We start from the raw sequence: 22,432 nt of genomic DNA on the forward strand, positions 1-22,432 counted from the left end.
TTGTTCTAATTTGGAGTTAGTTAATTCTGGTGAGGTGGGATATGTCATTACATACTGCATTTAATCAGTTCTCTACACAAAATAAGATAGCTTCATGAGTCTGTAGTTGATATATTACTACAAATAACCTAAGACACTTAGTATGCAGTGTATTTCAACTGTGTCTGTTTAGTTTGAAAGTTTTCAGTGGCGTTTGAATTGCATGTTGAACTGATAAAGCGTTTTTATGATTATAGCTTAAAGCTAAATTCCTTAAAATTTGAACTTCACGTTTAAAACTTTTTTTAATTAAATATCTGTGCTAGGGCATGATGTTTCCTGATTGTTAACTTGCTATATTTGGTAGAAGACTATGTGCAGTACTTGAAATAGTAAATTCTAATATATACGTGGTTTAAGGAAGGCAATTACGGTTTCAGTAATAATACAGATTTCTTCTGTCTATTACATTACTTGATGAGCTAGTGACTGTAAGGTACATAAAAGTTAGAATTTTTAAGCCAAAGGGAAATTTCAAAGGAAATGCATAGTTTTTACTTAGACATTTGCAGTCTAAAATGAAAAATGAAGGAGTTCTTAAGTCTACTTTTGTTACAAATTAAATATTTTTTTATTCATTCATATATTTGAAATCAGAATTTTTCTTGCTCTTCAGATTATTTATGAAAAGTAATACTGTCTCTTAAAAATGGAAGTGAAATCAATTTATTTTGCATGTCATTATTACATAGTAAGGTGTGACGAATTATTACTGTATTGGCTTACTTTAAAAAATTCTTATGTTCACATGTATCTGGAGAAATTCTGCCATATCTTATATATATTTTAATTGGTAACTATTCATCTGCTCCCGTTTTTCACCCCATCCCCCCTCCTTTTCTTTGTCTTGCAGATATTTCTTGTGCCTACAGCTTCGCCAGGATATTGCTTCTGGTCGACTGCCATGTTCTTTTGTGACTCACGCCCTCCTTGGTTCATATACCCTGCAGGCTGAAATGGGTGATCATGACCCAGAGGAGCACCACGGTGACTACATCAGTGAATTCCAATTTGCACCCAATCAAACTCAAGAAATGGAGGAGAAAGTAGCTGAGCTACACAAAACACACAGGTCTGTCAGATACAGTGGGATGAAATTAAATCATGCTGTCATATTTGTTACCATTTCTCTTAAGAGCTTTTAAACTCCTAAACTGAAGCCTGCCGTTGCTCTGGAAGTCTCTTGCTACATAACTGGAGTCTCTTAATTCCATGTGTTTCAAAATCTCAATTTGAAAATAGTAGCTTCATTAAGATATCAGAAGAGAACATTTGGAGAAAATATTTGATCCAAGCATATGAAGTAGTTGTCTAATTCATGGCGGTGTAGACCTAAAAATATTTTGATAGAGTGAATGTGGAAACCTAGATTAAAGGAATATAATATGCTCTGAAAGAACAGTTTAGCTGTTATATCAAAAATGCTATTGATAACTTACAGACTGACATTTTTCTGTGTGTCTGAATTGCAGAATTCCTTTCAGTTTTGATTCTTTGTTCTTTTGACAATAAACTCAAGGTTTGTTCAATGGTTTTAGGGGCTTGACGCCAGCACAGGCGGATTCCCAGTTCCTAGAAAATGCTAAGAGACTTTCCATGTATGGAGTGGATTTACATCATGCCAAGGTATTGGGGTTTGATTTGTTTTTAGAATAGTGCTTGGTATTAAAGAGCATACTGTATATAGATTACTTGATTTGAAAGTGTTTGGATCTTCAATACTTTCATATAAGCCTTTTGTCTCTTGGTCATGATAATTACTCTGTTAACAGTTTTGACATCCTTAAAATTTATTTTAAACTTAGTTTTATTTAATGCACAGACATGCATGCATCCTAGAAAGAATATTCTAAGTAACTTTTAAGTGCCTGGGCTTTGATCCAAAGAGAGTTGGGGCTATAAAATAAAGCCTAAAAGAATATGTAATTATTTCTGAAATTCCACAAGAGTTAGAAGTGAGGAGTATGGGTGGGAAGAGGTCTTGAGGGAGGGTGCTTTTCAGAGGCTTTTCTTTTTCACCCCTTTGGATGAGTCAAATCGAAATTGCATTACTATTAGGATTTTTTAATGTAAAAATCCAACAAGCCAACTAACTCTCGCTCCCCTTTCAGTTCCTCCCACAAATCCAGAGTCTCAAATCATGAGGAAAATTAATGCATTGTAAGCATATCACTCCTATATATAAGAAGAAGAAAACCAAGACTTTAAAATACTGGAGAAACATTGGACTCCTACAGAAATTTTGTGCACTTATATTTGCAATTTTCCACAGACTACTTCCTGTGTTCTCTTAGAAACACTTGATAGAAATATGCTTACATTCTTATTCATGTACATTAAATGTCTGGAATATTTATGCGTTTTCTAATACAAGTGCAGCATGGCAGTTCACTTGTTTGAAGCACTTTAAGCAACCTGCATACTTAAGAGTTTTATTGAGCCTTCCTTTGTCATAGTGAAGTATCTGAAAGCATTAGAACTGCTGTTTGCCAGAGTCCACTTGCAGTTAATTGTTATGCTGGTAAAGCAACATTTAATGACAGTGTTAGCATTTGATGCAGTTCATAGAATCATAGAATATCCTGAGTTGGAAGGGACCCTTAAGGATCATCAAGTCCAACTCTTGATACCGCACAGGTCTACCCAAAAGTTCAGACCATGTGACTAAGTGCACAGTCCAATCTCTTCTTAAATTCAGACAGGCTTGGTGCAGTGACCACTTCCCTGGGGAGCCTGTTCCAGTGTGCAACCACCCTCTCTGTGAAGAACCCCCTCCTGATGTCGAGCCTAAATTTCCCCTGCCTCAGCTTAACCCCGTTCCCGCGGGTCCTGTCACTGCTGTTAATGGAGAAAAGGTCTCCTGCCTCTCAACACCCCCTTACGAGGAAGTTGTAGACTGTGATGAGGTCTCCCCTCAGCCTCCTCTTCTCCAGGCTGAACAGGCCCAGTGACCTCAGCCGTTCCTCGTACGTCTTCCCCTCCAGGCCTTTCACCATCTTTGTAGCCCTCCTCTGGACACTCTCCAACAGTTTCATGTCCTTTTTATACTGTGGTGCCCAGAACTGCACACAGTACTCGAGGTGAGGCCGCACCAGCGCAGAGTAGAGCGGGACAATCACCTCCCTTGACCTACTAGCGATGCCGTGCTTGATGCACCCCAGGATATGGTTGGCCCTCCTGGCTGCCAGGGCACACTGCTGGCTCATATTCAACTTGCTGTCAACCACAACCCCCAGATCCCTCTCTTCTAGGCTGCTCTCTAGCGTCTCATCGCCCAGTCTGTACGTGCAGCCAGGGTTTCCTCGTCCCAGGTGCAGGACCCGGCACTTGCTCTTATTGAACTTCATGCGGTTGGTGATCGCCCAGCTCTCCAACCTATCCAGATCCCTCTGCAAGGCCTTTCCACCCTCATTCGAGTCCACAACTCCTCCAAGTTTGGTGTCATCAGCAAACTTGCTCAAAATACCTTCTATTCCTACATCCAGATCGTTTATAAAAATATTGAAAAGTACTGGCCCTAAAATGGAGCCTTGAGGGACACCACTGGTGACCGCCCGCCAGCCTGACGCAGCCCCATTTACTATAACCCTTTGGGCCCTGCCCGTTAGCCAATTGCTCACCCATCGTATGATGTTTTTATTTAGCTGTATGGTGGACATTTTGTCCAGTAGGATCCTGTGGGAAACAGTGTCAAAAGCCTTGCTGAAGTCCAAAAAAATCACATCAGCTGGTTTCCCTTGGTCCATCATACGGGTGATCTTATCATAAAAGGAAATCAGGTTAGTTAGGCAGGACCTGCCCTTCACAAACCCATGCTGGCTGGGACCAATGACTGCTTTGTCCCCCAGGTGAGCCTCAATAAGTTCGAGAACCATCTTCTCCATGATTTTACCAGGCACTGACGTGAGACTGACAGGCCTGTAATTGCTAGGGTCTTCTTTCTGACCCTTCTTGTAAATCGGCACAACATTTGCCAGCTTCCAGTCTACCGGGACCTCTCCAAATTCCCAGGATCGTTGAAAAATAATTGAGAGAGGTTCCGCGATGACGTCCACCAGCTCTTTCAGCACCCGGGGATGAATCCCATCCGGACCCATGGACTTGTAGGGATCCAGGTGGAGCAGCAAATCCCGCACACGTTCAGGGTCGGTTGGGAGTTTGTCATCCCCACCGTCCCAGTCCTCTAGCTCAGGGCACCCTGGGTCCCGAAGCCCATCATCGGCATTGAAGACAGAGGCGAAGAAGGCGTTCAGCGTCTCTGCTTTGCCTATGTCATTGTCTGTGAGGAGACCTTCCCTATCAAGGAGCGGCCCTATGTATTCTTTAGTTCTCCTTTTTCCATTCACATATCTGAAAAAGCCCTTTTTATTTTCTCTCACAGACACAGCCAGCTTCAACTCAAGGTGTGCTTTGGCCACACGAATTTTCTGCCTACAAACACGAACGGCATCCCTGTATTCTTTCCAGGACACCTGGCCCTCCTTCCAGTAGCGAAACACTCTGTTTCCGCCTAATCTCCATTAGAATGTTCCTGGTCAGCCACGCCGGCCTCCTGCCCCGTCTGCCTGACTTGCGATATTTAGGAATTGCTTGATCTTGTGCTTCTAGGAGGCATCGCTTAAAGAATGACCAGCACTGGTGGACATCGAGGCCTTCAAGAGCAGTTTCCCAGGGGACCTTGCTGACTAGTTCCCTGAGCAGCCTGAAGTCCGCTTTCCCCATATCTAGGGATGAGGTTTTGGTGGCACTTTTCTTTCTGTCACCGTAAATTTTGAACTCAACCACTTCATGGTCGCTTTGACCAAGGCGGCCACCAATCACCACATCTCCCACCAGACCCTCTCTGTTTTCTAGCAACAGGTCTAGGAGGGCACCTTTCCTAGTTGGCTCCGTTAGCACCTGCACCAAGAAGTTATCATCTAGGTGCTTCATGAACCTCCTGGACTTGCTCGTGTCAGCCGTGTGGCACTCCCAGTTAACGTCTGGCAAGTTGAAGTCCCCCATAAGGACAAGGGGAGTTAATCTCGAGGCCTCTCTTAGTTCTGTAAAGAATAATTTATCGGCGCTATCGTCCTGGCCAGGCGGTCTGTAATAGACTCCCACAACGACATCCCCTTTATTCGTTCGTCCCTTGATCCTTACCCAGAGGCTTGGTTGGTTTGTTGCTTGTGAGGATATAAGATTATGCCATATTACTCTGCAGTGGTACAGCATATCCAAGCCTTATCAGTAAGTGCTTGGTTCTGTAGCCTGCTAAACTGGCATCAAATGCTGTCAGTGGCACAGAATGTTAAGAAACCCTGCGTAACAGCGCTTTGATTGAAATTATTATGCTGATATTTTCAGCCAGCTATTCATTGCTTCCTGTATCATCTTTGGAATAGTAGGTGAATGTAAAGGATCACTGTCACCAACTTGCTCTGACTTTAATTGATTGTTGGAAAGATCTGTTCTTACTTTCACTTCTTTTAGTATTAGAAATCAAATCATTGGTACACCCACCGTACTTCTCATAGTTGAGTTCGTCCTTATTGGCAGAATCTCTGTTTCCCAGAACTGTGGTAAGTGCAGATAGAGGAGTGCCAGTCATTACTGGAGTCCAAATCCTTTCTTATAAAATTGTTATGCTTGGTCATTTCTTATTTAACAATCTCAATGTCACATTTCATATTCAAACCTGGAAGACCAAGTCTCATTTGCCTTCTTCCCTCAAGGTTTGCCTGAGATAATTACTTGTTTGGAATGTTAATAAACTGATTTTTATGAAATTGTCTCATACACGATAGGATTCTGAAGGTGTGGATATCATGCTGGGTGTATGCGCTAATGGACTGCTCATTTACAAAGATAGACTCCGGATCAACCGCTTCGCTTGGCCAAAAATTCTCAAGATTTCCTATAAGCGAAGTAATTTCTACATCAAAATCAGGCCAGCTGAAGTAAGTAATACCTTTCTGTATTGCCTTTTTTTGTCTAATCATTTCTATCCAGCAACAGAATAACAGCCTCAGTTTTTACTAGGCATCCTGGAAGGCTTATGTTGGATTCGAGCAGAATTTAAGAGGGTTTTATTTTTCTTATCAGATTCTACTGCTTGTATTAAACACTTCTGATTGATTAAATGCTTCTGATGATTAATGAATGACTCCAGCACTTTTTTTTTCGGAGGGGGAAGGTAATAGATGCAATCCTGTAACTTATTTTTACTGCAAGTAAAGCTAGTTACGTTGGCCACATTTTTACAAAATTGCAGCCCCTAGGGAGAGTCAGCCTCTCTTCCTCTGTGGATATAATTGTTCACTAAATGTCAATGCCACTAGTTTTATGGACGTAACCAAAGACCTGAGTTGTCCTGTAGGGAGCTCTAACTTCCTGTTAGCAGCTGTGGAAATATTGAATTCAACTTTTTTTTCCACTTACCGTTATAAGGTTATGGGAGTCAATGAAGGAGGGAGGTTTACATTTTGAGCACATTTTAACTGGAAATTCTTTGTAGAAAACAAAATAATGAACTCTTTAAAGTATACCCTAAAATGTTTAGGATAGCTTTTGCTGTGTGAATAAATAAAACAAAAGATGTTAATGACATTGCAGAGCTAAATGGAGGAAAAGGTTTGAATTTATTCCTGAATTATTCTGGGCAAGTTATGTACTGTCTGCTAATCTCAAATTTAAATTCATGAAAACTTTAAATGGCAAGTCACCTTTTTTCCCACAGCCTTGTATAAAAGCAGTATTGCTACTTTATGCTGATACAAAATCAGCTGTAGTGCTTATAAACAATTAGGCAAGTTTTAAAGATATATTTTTAAATCTATCTTAATTTTAGTTCCCAGATCTCTTAAGTGCCCCTCCCCCCCCCGAAAAATATTAGGCTCTACACAATCTAATAAAGCTAACTTATCATTTCTCAAAGCATTTATTTTATGTTTGCACACACTTAAAGTTCACAGAGCAATTCCCAGACCTTGTTTTGTTGAAAAAGGATTTATTAAAGTACAGAACACTATCAGTTTGAAATCACTGATGTATTTTAGTGTAAATAGACTTTACATGAAGTGACAGGAGCTGTATTTAGTTTGAAGTCTAAATGACAGTAGTGCAATACTTACATTGTACTTTTGTAACTTCTGGAACACATGTATAAACAGATATAATATTTTTGCTAAAAAAAAGATATGTAATGAAACGGATCAGTAAGAGTGACACTGCAATATGGATTTCAGACTGGTATTGAATCCAAGGAAAATGTGCAGCACAAACTGCAGTACAGTTATTTCATGCAGTTTAAAAGTGTATTGGGCTGCTAGTCAAAAAATTAGCAAGGAACACTAAAGTAGTATTGGATTTCTCAGAAGAGTCATTAGTACAGATAAGAAGTGATAATGTGTTTATTACCTGTCATGACTAGCCCAACCAGTATAATTATATTAAAAGGCTGGAAACTGGTATTTTTGAAGTCTTACAAACTCTTATGACAGGAGAATTACTGCTTGTTATAGTAATGGAATTATCTGAACTCTGCCTTCTAGTTAATAGCCAGCTTAAGGAAATGGGTTAATTTATTTGTGGATTCTTTCCAGCTGGAACAGTTTGAGAGCACTATTGGGTTCAAACTGCCAAATCACCGGGCTGCTAAAAGGTTATGGAAGGTTTGTGTGGAGCACCATACTTTCTTCAGGTAAATAATTCTCTGCTTCCCCCATTTTGCCAGGTATACTCATATCTTTCTTTGAAAGGATATGAGGAAAGTTGAGAAGGTTTATCCCCTCTTTTCCCCTACATCCTCCCTCTATTAACATCTCATAGAAGACATCCTATGAGTCACTGACACGGAATTACCAGTTCTGAAGGTCTGAAGTACAAATAAGTGTCATTTAAACTTTCAGCATGCTACTAGTATGGAACTAAACTAGTAATCATACATAGTATTTACTGAGAAATCTACTTTTCAGAACAACAATCTAGAGAGCCAATAGACTCCTTCAAAAGAAGCTGTGGGTTTGACAGTTAATCTTCATTCACTGCAGTTTTTTCAGTATGTTCTGCTGTTTAAATGCTTAAGCTGAATTTTTGCTTGTTTATAAACTGGACTGAGTTCACAGTCATTCTTTAAAGAACAGAGAATCACTTGAATGAACAGAGTGCTATTTGTTTATGTAATAAACCGTAACTTGGAATCGTAGAATATCCCAAGCTAGAAGGGACCCACAAGGATCATTGAGTCCAACTCTTGAGTCCCCAAAGGACCACCCAAAAAATTGGACCATGTGTCTGAGAGTATTGTCCTTAAACACTTTAATAGAAGTGCTTAGAATTTTCTCTGCATTTTTTCTCAGTAACTGCCAAATGCACAATTCTGAATCAATTATTGAAACTACAGTCTATTTGTCAACGACTACTTTAACAACAGAGTTGTTTCTCTTTCTACTTACAGCATTGAGAAGTAATTTGAAAAATCTTCATTCATTTTTTTATAATAGCACAATCTCCATGAAGGAGTGCATGTACCCATGCAGCTCAGGAGTAATAGATTTAGGTTGAATTTCTTATGCATTGAATAGGCATCGAATCTAGGTTTCTCACTGTAAAAAGGGCATGTAAAGGGTTACGTTTTCTCCTTCAGTAACTTCTTAAATAAAAAATAATAAAAAATAAAGTGTTTTAAGATGGATCCAATCCTGTTGCAACACTCGAGGTATAAATTGTACATACATGCTAGGCAAAGATATTCAGAGAACTTGAGGAACGATGCTTAGGCAATTCGTTAGTAGAACTGTCTCATTGGACAGTTTCTGGATTCAGATTTTCACTGAATGTAGCATATAGTTGAATGCAATATTAGTGTTTATGTTGATTGACAATCAAAGTACTTAATTTAAAAACTTAATTTGAAATGATTATTTTTTTCATGCTTACTAGAACCCCTTAGCTAAGTTTATTAACCTGAATAGCCCATCATTCTATATTTCTTCAAAATTTGAAGTCTGCTTTGGCTGGTGATGTCTGTTAACACAAATGGCATACAGTTCTTTTCTGCAATGGCAAGAACATTAATACTCTTCAAATAATTCATGCAGTGGCCTGGATGAACTATATTTCCTATTTTTACAGTAATAAAATAGACCTAAATGGAGAAAAAAATCTCATGGAAGTCAAAAATCCCAAACTGAGAACTACCATTTGCAAATATAAAAGTTCTCAGGAGTATTAATATGCATCAGATAATCTTACTACAGAAATTCTGACGTAATAAAATTAATTGGATTTCAGTCCAATCAGAAGTGGCTTTTCCTAATCAGGCATGACATGATGACAAGAATTATGTAACACATACTTCAACCATTCTGTAAAATCCATATACTCCACTGATGTCATCAAACAGAAAATCCTCAAAACCTCTCATCCTGATTTAAAAACAGTAAAATAAATCCAGCTGTCTCCAAAGATAAACAGCAGAAGCAATTGCTACAGTGCAAGCTATAGTTTTTTTCATTTCATGTGTTGCTTGTGTATACCACAGTAAATTGTATTAAATCTAGATGTACATTTTTAGGTTCCAGACCTTCCGGCATGCCCTATATAACATTTTAAGATTCCTTGTATTATTTGTCTTTCCAATGTTTCAGTTTTTCTCAAATAATAATTACATTAAGATCCACTTTCTTATAAAGTACGGGAAATTCATTGAGCATGTGAACTCATTTATAGAAATTTGCAATGAACTATACTGAAAATGACAACTAAAAGGCACTGGATTTGCTTGTATCAGCTCAGCCTTATAGGATTCCAGTAACGTTTTCAAAGAGCAATAGCTTGCTTTAAGAAATACTGTCAGAATATATACCTACATTAATCTTTTGAGGTAAGCTGAGTCTGCAACTCTAGATCTTATCCAAAACATGCTTATAATTCTACTTTATGATGTTTTATTTGAACTTTTCAAGATAGTTTTAACGTGTCCTCAGTATGCTTAAAATGATGCAAACATAGTCTTCAGTTATTTTTATGTAATTAAACTTCTAATACAAAAAAAAAAATCAAATGCCCTTAATCAGGAAGTAACTGTTTATCTTGTGTTTTCCACATTCAAATATTAAAAGTTTTTCTCAGCAGGGTGGAAGACAAAAATGGCAGTTAATGCTGTAGCTTTGCCAAGACTGGGAAATAAAGAACAGAAGGAACCTTGGAAAAACACTCTTAGCTTTTTTCCTTATAATGCATAATATACTCTCTTTTGGATATAATGTGGAGAAATATATTTGTGACAAAGATTGCATAAGGCTGTTTTATAGAAGCAAGAAAAGTGAAGCTTCCGATACTTGTGACTTTGTTATATGTGGCCTTAGTGCAGAGGGGTCGACTAGTCTGTCCTGAGAACTGTTTTGTTTTAAAACATGTTGGAACCCATTAGGAATCAGGTGGATGCGTATGCATTGTAGGCATGCGAGGTTGGATCCCTCTGGCTAGCACCCTTGCAAAGATATAAACTTTCTCTCTTAGAGAAAATGGTAGCCTTCTACCTCTCTCACCATTTTTTTTGCAAAGAATCTGAAAATCCTCCAGTTTTGCTGAAATATCTTTAAAATGACTGTCAGTTTTTAGAAACCACTATTGGAAACTGTCTAAATGTATTCTGGATCTGATTCCACTGTCACAGATATTCCCTGTGCAAATGGTTCAAAAGAGTAGAACGAAGTCAGCATCCTATGTCTCTCTGGCACATATATGCCATCATAAGTATGATAGGCATGGTAGTTGTTGGTTCTGCTTGAAAGAAGCTGATGTTCAGAGGGAGAATAGGACACGGAGACTCCCATGCTGGATAAGCGTGTATTTGCAGCACTATGTTGATTCAGGGGAAACATCAAAGACCTTTCTAGAGAAGCTGAGACTGAGAAGAGTTCTTACAGTGATGACTGTTGGTCCATCAACAAGGATGATATTGGAGGAAACAGTACCCTCTGTGTTGAAGTTGATGGCTCAGACTTCAAAAGCAGAAAGTATAAGCAGTGAGGGTATAGAGTAAGAGCTTGAGGTCTTAATAATGAAATGCAGGGAGGTTTAGAGGACCTGTCACTTAAATTCACGTAATGTCAAAAACTGGAAGAAAATTGCAGAATATCTAGTAGCAAATTCTGCTGGACTGTTACTAGGAATTTCTCTGACACTGACTCCAACGCTTAAGTACAAAGGTACAAACATACATATCCAGCATTAATACTACTCATAACTGAATCTTTTTTCACCCTTCTCATGATATGCCTTTTTCCCCACTCTCCTTATATAGAGCATCAACTTATCCAAATCTATAAACCACAATGTAAATAAAACAGGGTTTGAATCTAGCTTATTAAACTTCTTACTGATGAGTGACAGTTCTATATCCATGTGAGCCTTTTTTTTCCACTTGATTCAGCCTGCAATGCAGCTTTGGGACACCATTCCCTCCCTAACTTTGAGGAGTAGCAGCTGCCATATTGGTATCTCGGAATATAGGAAAGACGGTGGAAGTAGTGTGTATGGTTTCCCCTACAAGTAATGTTCTAAGGAGAAAAATCTGAAAGGTATTCCACATAAACCTGAAATTGCCTCAGCTATCCAGAAAAAATGACATTTAATCTAGATAGCATCAAAAGATAAATATTTTGCTTAGTTATACTGTGGAAAACGTGGTAATTATCATCAGCACTTCAACTCTAAATGCAAATGCTAAATAATACGCTTTGTTTTAGAAGTTCTCAGATTTTATGATAAAATCACTTTTTAGAATGCACAAATCATGCCTAGTGAACTAGAGTTGCAATATAATAAGTACTGTTAAGGTGCCTCATTACATAGATAAAATAAAGCCTTTACAATTGACTTTACCCATATTTGCTTTTTAGACTTCTATCACCAGAACAGCCTCCAAAGGCAAAGTTTCTAACCTTGGGTTCTAAGTTTCGCTACAGTGGACGTACACAAGCACAGACACGACAGGCTAGCAACCTCATAGACAGACCAGCTCCATACTTTGAACGCACTTCAAGCAAACGTGTTTCCAGAAGTCTTGATGGAGGTATGCAATTTGACATATGTATTCAGTGTAATGATTATATTGTGTTGTTACTCTGCTCTGAGTGACATTTAAAATTGTTGACATTGTGGATATCTAAAATATCAGTTGACAAGTTTGTGAATTTCTGTTTCTGATGGGTGGAGTGAAGAATAGCTACTTCTGTTACTTATATATCAGTTTTAGGTTAAGCAGTAAGTTCAGGCACTGTCTAAATTGTATGGCACTGCTGTGAAAATATGGAGGATTCTAAATTAGACATGTACTTTAATACTCCTATCTGTTTTACTAGATAAGCATGCACTATATGCTGTTGATTAGAATTGTATGGTCAGTGGCATTATTGGCCTGGGTGTGTGTCTCTGTGCCAAAGTAGAAAAGGTAGAGCAAGTAGTTTCTTTTGGTTTTGTATAACTTTTTTCAGTGTATTGCTATTCTGGTGTGCTTCTTAGTTACTTCTGTGTTCAGCCCACAAGCTTTCTGTTCAGGTTGTACGAATATCTAAAATGTGTGGATACTGATATTTGGTCTCTGACTAAACAGAAATACCTTCTGTTTTCCTTTACTGGAAACAGACGGACTTTGCAAAGGCAAGTATATCAGTAGTATGTGCAAGAGACATAGAAGCACATGAGCTTTACTCTAAATTGCTTCTGAAAGATACAACATTACAAAAATCTTCATAAAAATGACAGTTTGACTTAGATTCAGGCATACACAACTTTACTAGAATAAAAGTGAACTGTAACAATGATGTGAGTGTTGCTACAATTAAGCTGTTAATTTTACCTTATTTTCTTCAGAAATGTTTTACATAGAATATTTTTACTTTTCCAAATCTTCATTCTTCTGTACTGGGGCAAATAAGCAAGGGACTCTTACTTGGGAAACCTGCAGATTGTTACCTTCTGAAGGCCTAAGCAAAAATAAGAGGCAAAAGCGTGTGATCTATTAGCTTGTGATGAGTTGCTAGCTTTTGATGAGTCCTTGTAGAAACCAAAAGACTTGTCACTACATCAGTATAAACTGTCTGATTCAGTTTATTTTGGCTAGAAACAATTTGAGTTCAGCCCAAATCTCAGGGATTGCTTCAGCAAGTCTTTCAGGGGATCTCTTGTGCTGTAATAGTTTTTTAAACTATCATGCAAAATCAAATCCTGTCCTTCCTTCAGGCAGTAGTCCAGATGTAGGTCATTCTGTGAGTGTACATTTGAAACTGGAGAAATCCCAGAAAGTGTACACTGAATCCATGCCTCTTCTTTCTGGACAACAGCATGTCCAGTACCACTGTTCCTCCCAAGTATCTGCAGTTGAGTACTTCATCTCTCTGAGTTAGTCTTAATACCCTCACTGCACCCCTGCTTGAGAGGGACCTCAGCATGCTGGAGAAATGGGCTGAAAGAAACTAATGAAATTCAATAAACATAAATGCAGACTCCTGCATCTGAGGTGGAATAATACCATACACCACTACATGCTGCAGGAGCAACTGCTTTGAAAGCAGCTTTGCAGAAAAGGATCTGGGAGCTCCCAGTGCACAAGTTGAACGTGAGTCAGCAGTGTGTGCTTATAACAAAGAAGGCCAGCTTCTGTTGGACTATTAGCAAGAGCATGACCAGCCCATTAAGAGTAACAATTACTTATCTCTATTCAGTAGTTTCTGAGACCAAATGTGTAGTACTGTGTCCACCATTGGGCTCCCCAGTACAGGATGGGCATTGACGTACTGCAGTGAGCCCAGTGAAGGGCCACCAAGCTGGTCAGAGAGCTGGGGGCACGTGGTGTATGTAGAGAAGCTGAGAGACGTACAGTCCTTCAGCTTTAAGAAAAGGGTGTGGGGAGATATCCCTGTCTACATACAGGGAAGGTATAGAGAAGATGAAACCAGACTCTTCTCAGAGGTGCCCAGCAATAAGACAAGGGGGGAGTAGATGCAAGTTTGAGACACAAGAAATTTCAGTTAGAAATAAAGATTTATTTATTGAATTATTTATTTTCAAATACTTTGGTAATGCTCACAACTCAACTACACAAGTCTCTGAGCAACCTGGTCTAATTAGACTAGCTGAACTAGCTGATGTTTTTTCCAACCTAAATTATTCTGTGATTTAAGATACTCTTGCCCTTGTGGAACTTGAGACATATACCCAAGAAGTGTTCTATTTGCCATCCAAGAAGGGATCAGAAGCTTAAGTTGCAGACTTGCTAATTAGAGAGTCCCTGAAAGTCTAACATTGAAAATTGAACGTTTGCCATTAGGAGGCCTTGGCTTCTCAGTAGTTTAAGTGAGAGCCTCTGATGTGGATCTGGCTGAGACTGTTATCAAAAACTATATCCCTCAAAGATTCTCAGAGAAAAGCCTTTTTGAACTTTCAGCGCTTTGGTTTGTAAAGTCAAGACTTTGAGGGCATATGAACGTTGTACAGAAGATTACTAAATGAACGAAGTTTATATCAAAGTTATACTTCTTAAGGCTGCTTAACTTAATGAACTCTCCTGTACTCCATTCCTACTATTTTGACCAAGCCAGCCATCCTTATTCGGAAAAGAAGAAAAAAGCCATCCTGCTTTAATGAGCTGAATCAAATAAGAGGGGATATCCTGGTTTTGGCTAGGATAGAATTAATTTTCCTCCTAGTAGCTGGTATGGTGCTGTGTTTTGGATTTAGGAAGAGAATAATGTTGACAACACACCAATGTTCTAATTATTGCAGAGCAGTACTTACACTAAGCCAAGGACTTTTCAGCTTCCCACACTGTCCTGTCAGTGGGTCAGCTGGGGGTGCAGCAGGAGCTGGGAGGGAGGGGACAAACCCAGGACAGCTGGCCCAAACTGGCCAAAGGGATCTTCTGTACCATATGGCATCATGCTCAGCAAATATATGGGGTGGCTGGCTGGGGTGGGGGGTACCGGCTGCTCAGGGACAGGCTGGGTATTGGTCAGCGGGTGATGAGCAGTTGCATTGTGCATCACTTGCTTTTTACACACTATTATTATTTATTTTTCTTTTCTGTCATATTAAACTGCCTTTATCTCAATCCACAAGCTTTTTTTTCTCCTGATTCCCTTCCCCATCCTAGAGGGGGATGGGGTAGGGTGAGCGAATGGCTGTGTGGTGATTTGCTGCCTGCTGGGTTAAACCACAACAGGGGAAAAAAGCGAAGGCCTTTCACTCTCTTGTTGTTTGATTATGTTACATGAATAACATGAATATATTGAATATATATACGTGAATTTCCCCCTTCCATTTTTTGCAGGCATGTAGGGAGGAAAAGTCTTACTTTCATTAAGCTGTTATTTCTGCAATGCCAAAAACCGTGAAAAATGCTAAGCTTCCACAAAAAAAATACTGTGACAGTTATATGCATAGATATTCCTATATTGCATTAAAATGGTCCTTTCAGTATGGTGAATCTCCACAGAAACAGTCACCTATTTCTATGTTTTGTTATAGTGATTAATACAGTCCCAAGAACAATATCTTTAAATTGCCATCTGTAAGTAATCAGAAATTTGATAATTAAATACCTACTTGATTTTGATTTTTTTTCCCCTTGCATAGTAAGCACACATTATATGACAAGGGGGCATTGCTGTTCACATCAGTGCAGTAAGAACCATAGACTTTGTGTAAAGTCAAGAAGCTGAAAATTATTGTGTCACTCAGTAACTAGTCTGTATTCCTCATTGCTGACATCACCATAAAATCATTTTAAGTCTTGAAAACAAAACATTCTAACTTATTTCCAATTAACCAAAATTATTTGATTCTCTAATAGCTCCTATGGGTATCTCAGACCAAAGTCTGCTAAAAGACTTCCCTACTACAGGAAGGCAGTCTGCAGGAGATAAAATCATTGACCTTGAAGCTGCTGGGCAGGGCAAGTTGAAAGAAGGTGGCAGAGAAGATGATGTGAGCCTGCTCAAAACTCCACAGTTAGAGTTGACTCAGGATGGAAAGGTATGGCTTTCTTTCGCACCAAGATTATTTGTTCATGTGGTGTGTGTGCATGTGTGGTTATTTAGTGCCTATCACTTCTAAGCATCACACAGAACACCGTATTAAATATTTGAACAAAATTGTCAAGTATTTTGTGTAGGTTTAACTGGAGTATATATAAGGAAAAGTGAAGGCAACCTTCTGAGTTTCTGGGTTTCTTTTAGTGCTATAAATATAACTTGAATTTTCAGGAAGCTTGACTGAGTTCTGGAAAACTGTTTCAAAGCGTAAATGGTACTTTATTCAATTCCTTGGTTTGTTTAGACCTAAAGATTGTTAGCATATCCACAGTTGTATGTGCTATATGAATCTGGGTATATTATGACTGCTTTTAAGTAATTACAAGTGACAATCTTCTTGTTTTAGTAGTTACTGCAGAATTATTTCATCCTTTAAACACTCCTATGTTGAACTGAGGTATAGATTTATATGGAAAGTTGAGTATTTTGGTCTGTTTGTTGCAAACAACCATTTACTTGTCTTGTATGTTGGAGTTACTGTGGAAGTAGGTCAAAAATTTGAACTTAGATCTTGTAGGATTTCATGTAAAAATTTCCTTCCAGAGTGTCACCTAAAACCTTGGAGTTATGTGATATAATCTGCTGCTCTTCTCTCTGGGATATCACTTCTGTTTTTTCTGGCAGTTCTTCAGAAATTTCTTCCATATTTAAAATAATTTTTTCAGACATTTTTGGAAGTTAGCTATCCTTTTGATTCCTAGGGTGAAGTTTGGACTGCTGAGTTTATCCATACATCTTACATGTTCCTACTACATTCAAGTGTAGGAAGGGAACAAATATCAGTGGTTGCATTTTTGTTGTTGTTTGCTAGCTAGCTGAAATGATTTGGAATTAATCTAGGAAAAGGCACACACAGATCTTTCTGATGGGAGAAAAATGGTTAAATAAATTACCGTGTTTTGACTTTGGGCTTGGTAAAATGATGTTTCTCCCTTGTTTCCAAAGTGGCAGTATCTTTCAATCTTTTAATCAAGAAAAAGGAGGAAAAAAAACACAGTATTTTGGGAAGTTGTTCCATGAAGCTGATCAGTAAGGTTTTGTTACACATGCCAACTCTCTGTACAGCTTTCTTTTCCCCCTAAAGCTCTCTTTAAGTCTTAAAGGAAATGGTTACAAACCTGAGAATCAGTGCCAGCTTGTCTTTCATGTACTGCACTGTGCCCTGACCTTTCTGCCAAAGCTTTGAATGTCTGTCTGCTTCCATCTGCTGTAAGTGACTATTACAGTTCCAAAGTGCACAGTTCTTAACAGCCGGAGAACAAGATGTTCATAATGGGTTCATTTTCATAATCCATAAAATAAACAAGTTGACTGTTTGTAAAACACAAAGGGATTTCTATTTTTATTTGGCATTTCTATTGCATTAGTAGCGGTATCCCACATTAAAAAAAAAAAAATCACTAACGAATAATTTCTTTTTTCTCCTTCTTTTTGTGCCTACAAACTTGCATTTTGTTGTACTTTCATTTTCCACTGTGCACAGAATTTGTTTCTTCGGCTCACTCACATACACCCACCATCACTACCCATCCATTCTGTGTCATCCCATCTCACAAACCTGTCACCTATCCCTGAGATGGACATGCTTTCAGATATTTCAGAGGAAGATCCCCTTGGGGAGCCTGTTCTTACCATTCCAGACATCTTGGAGTGTAATTCCATGAGAGAAACACCAGATCATAATAAAAATAAAATAGGTTTACCAAATAATAACTTTGAATCTATGAGAATTCCTGCTAGTCAAGGCCTCCCTGCTGTGGAGGGAAAAATCCTTAAAAATGACTACAAAGACACTGAGTTGTGTGTCTCACTCAGCTATATCAAATGCTTTTCTTTTAGTTTCCGCTCGCTGCTTGATGAGGATGGTTATATTAGTTTTCCTAGCCTTCCTGATATTTGCATCTCTTTCCTCCCACCTGGCCTTCAGCACTATGTTCCTATAACCTCTCCTTCCTTCATCCCCTCTTTTCTCCTTATCTTTGTGCTGCTTCTTTCTGCTTTCCAGTCTATTCCTCTTTCACTCACATTTTCCCTTCCTCTCGCTCTGTCCCTCTGCTACCTGGAGCCTAAGGCGACTTCATTTAGTGCCTCTTATGACAATGACCTGAATGACAAAGCAGAGGAAGAGGAGGTGTGTAATTCTGTTGCTTAAATGTTGACACTGTGCATAGCTATTATGCTAGCTCTCCCAGAGGCTTCCTCAGTTTTACACACTGACAGGGATATGTGTATGTACATACCTGTATAAATGTAAGTAGGCACACACACAAACATCTATCTCTTTCTAACTTTTCTTATTTGTGAAAAGCTGCCATTCCGGGATTTTTAGGCAATAGGTAGCTGGGGTTTTCTTGTTCGTTTCTTTTCCTGAATTCACACGGCATGCATAATTTCATTATACGTAGCTCAGTATCATTAGAATATAGCGTAGCTTGTAGTTCAAAATGTTTCGGAGCACATAAATCTGAATACTGGAATTGCTGTGAAATAGTGTATCTGCAATTATTATTAGATAGTAACAGTAAAAATTTGTGCTATCTGCACTGTCAGTTTGTGTGTTAAAATGCATGTCTCTTGAGTGCATTGACTTTGTAATGCATGTCTCAGAAGTTCTGTTAAGATCTGAAAAGTGAAGTTCCTTAAAGCTGAGTTTAAAAAAGTTAGTGCCTAAAAATCACCTTCTTGTTCTGGATTTCAGATGTTTCTGCTCTACAAGGGTTCGCTCAAAGTTGAGTCTTTCTAAAACATTTTAAAGTGCTTTCAGTAATCTCTAGCAGTAGTTAAGGTGGAGACTGATTTGATTCATTAGCTGGGATTGCAGGTTTTGTCAGACTTAATCACCAAAGTCTGAACTTTCTTTGAAATACACTTTCAAAATTGCTGTACGGAAGCCTCTTTCACACTAATACGTTGCTCTGATCATCTGGAGTGACAAAATGCATCCTTTCCCTATGTTTGCTGTGCATGTTAGAACAACACCATGCTAGAAAAAAGGTGGTTTATTTTGATCTTCAAAGGAAATACAAAAATATTATAGAACCAAAAAAGGAGAGGGCTTGTCCAATGTCACACTTAATGAAGTTGTTTAAACTGATTAAATCAATACAATGTATATATAAAAAACACGCTAAATATGACATCATTAAAAACACTAATCTAAGTTTTATAATGAAAAACAAGAATCTAAAGATTTTTTTAATTTTCTGTGACATAAATCAATCCATTCATAAAATAAACTTGCAGAAAATAGAATCACAGAAAAGCGAGAAACGAATAAATATGGTGGTATACCACAGTATTTATGCATTCACACAATATAAAATGCAACTGTACATGCAATAAGTAAACCACTCCTCAGATGTATGTACTTGCACAGTGTTGACTCTTCCTAAGATGAGCAGTTGGTATTTGTACCTTTGGGAAGGCTGGGAGGTGGTTTGCTTTTTAAAGAATGCCTTTCCTTAAGGTGTTCAGAATACTTGTAGGCAATGAAGGTCAGCTATCATTTCCAACAGAGTTCATTCCAGTTCGAGGAAGTATATATTAACCTATAAGAGGGGGGTGGAGAGGCTCAAATAATCAAAAAGTAACAATTAAGACAGTTTGTAAGTACATTTTTTAGGTGTGTGAGTTGAATCCTAGACTGTTTAACCAAAATAAATCATGCATTAAATTCCATTTTCCCATCAACTCGTTGCAGGGGTTAAGGCTTTTACCATAGAAATTATACACATCATCTTTTTCCATTATGCATTCTTAAATATCCATCTGAGATAACACTGAAAAATACAGCAATAGAGGGACATAGTGTGAAACTTCCATTTTTCATGCCACATGCCAAATATTACTTCAGCCATTCTGCGACATCATAGGTGAAGGAAGACCCAAGTCACTTAATAATTTCAACCTCCGGGGCCGAAACAGGAAAGGTCTGTAAATATAGCACGCTTTGCAGCATTTACAAAGAGATGAAGCTTCTGTTATTCTGTAAGCTTATGTTTATTGATAATTTACAATGTTCTTACATTGGAGGAACCCGAAGAGTAGAAAGCACAGCAGAAGGTGCATGGTGGGTTTTTTGTTTTAGTTTACAGTCAAATCTGGCTGTAGCTGGCTGCCTAGTTAGCACCCTAACTACGTTTCATTTCTATGGGTTTTTGTCTAAATAGTGCCTTTTCACTGTACTGTTTTATTTCCTGTATTTGTCTGATTTTTTGATTTATCTTACATTTTCTTGCTGGTACATTTCATGTTCATTTTGATTTGAATTTATTTTTTTATGTGACTTAATTTCGCAGAGCAATTCCTTGAGAGTAGACGGGGAAAATATTTATGTCAGACATAGCAATTTAATGTTGGAGGTTTGTATATAATATAAGAAACACTTTCCCTTTTCATGGGCTGCCAAGCTGCATGGGATGGGAGGTCACCTGCAGGCTGTGATGAACACAGTGCATGACATGCATGGGGAAAACCAGCTTGGAAATGTTGCATGTTATGATTCTGGTTTCTGAGTTTTTAAAAGTTTTAGAAAACAAAACAAAACCCTCAGCTTGAATATTGAATGTGTATTTTTGCTAGATGTTTTCAATGTGGCAACTGGGAATAATAGCCCTATTTAGATACATCAAACACATCAGGCCCATTCACCATCCTAAACGGGATTTTTTTATACATTGCTATTTCAAGTGTGCATCTTCTGTTGAGCAGGGTTTCTGGTTTTCACCAGTTTAATCAACCTTTATCAAATGTGTTACCTGAATGAACATAAGGCACAACCAGTGGTAGAAGTACGGAAAAACTAATTCTGGCTCTGACACTCAGGGATTTTTTAGGAGCTTTGAGAAATGTATGTAAGGATCAGATTTTTAAAGTGAGTACTTAGAAATGTTTTTGATATGTTTGCCTTTTTTTTCGTTTTTTAAATGGAAGCATTTCTTGCTCCCTAAAAGTTGGTTCTTATTGACAATGAGCAAAAGCAAAGAGCTTTGAACAGTATTTTAATGTGTAGTACTATTATTTGTCACTGAAGTAGAGATTTTTATTTTAAGAATTTCCATGTAAATCTGGAGTAATCTATAGTTATAATCAGTATCATATAACTTGTTATTAATAACACAAGCTAGTAACTGAAGAAAATGCAGAGTCCTACTGATGTCTTTAACTTAATTCATCCAAATGGGGCTATAAATAATTCCTTTTGTCACAAACTGTCTTCTTTTAAAAAAAATTATTTTTCCTTGGTAATAAGGAGGTATGTGGATCACAGTAATCAAAACTAATTTTTTTGGCTTTTCGCAGCTTTTGATCGCTATTCAAACTTTGCTTGTGTATAATTTACTAAAGCACTGTACGTGTACATTGCATAACTTTGCTATGATCAAGTCCAGGAAACATGCCTTGTGTCAAGCCAAAGTAGTTTTTAAAATTGTGATATGAGAATCGTCACTAGCTTCAGTTGTATAATGGAATATTCTTTGTATAATGCTTTAGTTTGCCCTAAAAACATATTTTAGGGGGGCATATTTAGTATCCCTTGCTTATTAATCCTAATTTAAAAGTGAAACATTGGTCCTGTAAAAATACTAACTTAGTGAATTGCCAGAAGGTGGGAAGGTTCTTAATGTACTAAGTGCATCTCTGAAGATTCACAGAATTAAGAAATAGATTTGCAGCACCAATAACAGCTTGGTGTTGAATATACAAATGAAAGGACATCAGAAATTAATAAGTTTGTGTCGGTTTGGGATTTTTCACGACTTGACAATTTTTTTGATCCAAATTGCTCTATCTTAGCCTCAATGGGTCATAATAAAATATAACTTGACATTGATGCTCTGGTGTCCCCTTTGGTGCTTGCCTTGGAAGGTACAATTTAGAGAAAACACCTCTTTGGTAATGAGATTCACAAAACCCACCCATACTTGACAGCTGCATCTGCAATCGGATTGTCAAATGTGGAAAAGTCTTTAAGTCTTTAAATCTGATTTTACCAATATGTCTAGGCCTACGTGATAGGCACAATGAGGCCCTCTGAAGTGAAGCAGGTGTTAGTTGCTTGCATATTTGGCCCTGTGGTATTGTCCTCACAGAAATAAGTATTTTTCATGGAGCTTGTGGTATTAAGAGAGATGCATTTTTATAATGCTCCTTATGTTATCTTTCTTACAGCTGCCTTCAGTAATGTTACTTTTGCAATAAAGCAAGCAATCATTGGAAATGACTAGCCCTTTGAAACAGCAATAATTTCATATTTTGGATGAAATTATTTCTGTTAAATAACCGTACACAGCATTACCTTTCCTTTGTGTTAA

At 38.0% G+C, this 22,432-nt stretch overlaps 2 protein-coding genes across 21 annotated transcripts in view; both read left to right on the top strand.

Moving 5' to 3' along the window:
• Window positions 1–22,432, top strand: part of EPB41L2 (erythrocyte membrane protein band 4.1 like 2) — a 113,176-nt gene that overhangs the window by 72,651 nt on the left and 18,093 nt on the right. For 15 of the 20 annotated variants that reach the window (XM_048075652.2, XM_048075653.2, XM_066994292.1 and 12 more), the window contains 7 exons: window positions 893–1,111; window positions 1,578–1,665; window positions 5,826–5,978; window positions 7,623–7,720; window positions 11,928–12,100; window positions 15,878–16,059; window positions 20,417–20,479. In XM_048075652.2, the coding sequence (XP_047931609.2) occupies window positions 893–1,111; window positions 1,578–1,665; window positions 5,826–5,978; window positions 7,623–7,720; window positions 11,928–12,100; window positions 15,878–16,059; window positions 20,417–20,479 (976 nt within the window). The remainder of the gene's footprint in view (window positions 1–892; window positions 1,112–1,577; window positions 1,666–5,825; window positions 5,979–7,622; window positions 7,721–11,927; window positions 12,101–15,877; window positions 16,060–20,416; window positions 20,480–22,432) is intronic. The other 5 variants (XM_066994288.1, XM_066994295.1, XM_066994290.1 and 2 more) reach the window with 1 other exon arrangement.
• Window positions 17,536–19,428, top strand: LOC136790604 (uncharacterized; the record flags this gene model as incomplete). The annotated part of the gene is made up of 1 exon (XM_066995505.1): window positions 17,536–19,428. A coding segment is annotated over one exon (735 nt), but the record flags the coding sequence as incomplete, so codon positions are not given.

The sequence above is a fragment of the Anser cygnoides genome, chromosome 3 (genome assembly GCF_040182565.1).
Source record: "Anser cygnoides isolate HZ-2024a breed goose chromosome 3, Taihu_goose_T2T_genome, whole genome shotgun sequence".
In the NCBI taxonomy this organism is placed as follows: Eukaryota; Metazoa; Chordata; class Aves; order Anseriformes; family Anatidae; genus Anser; species Anser cygnoides.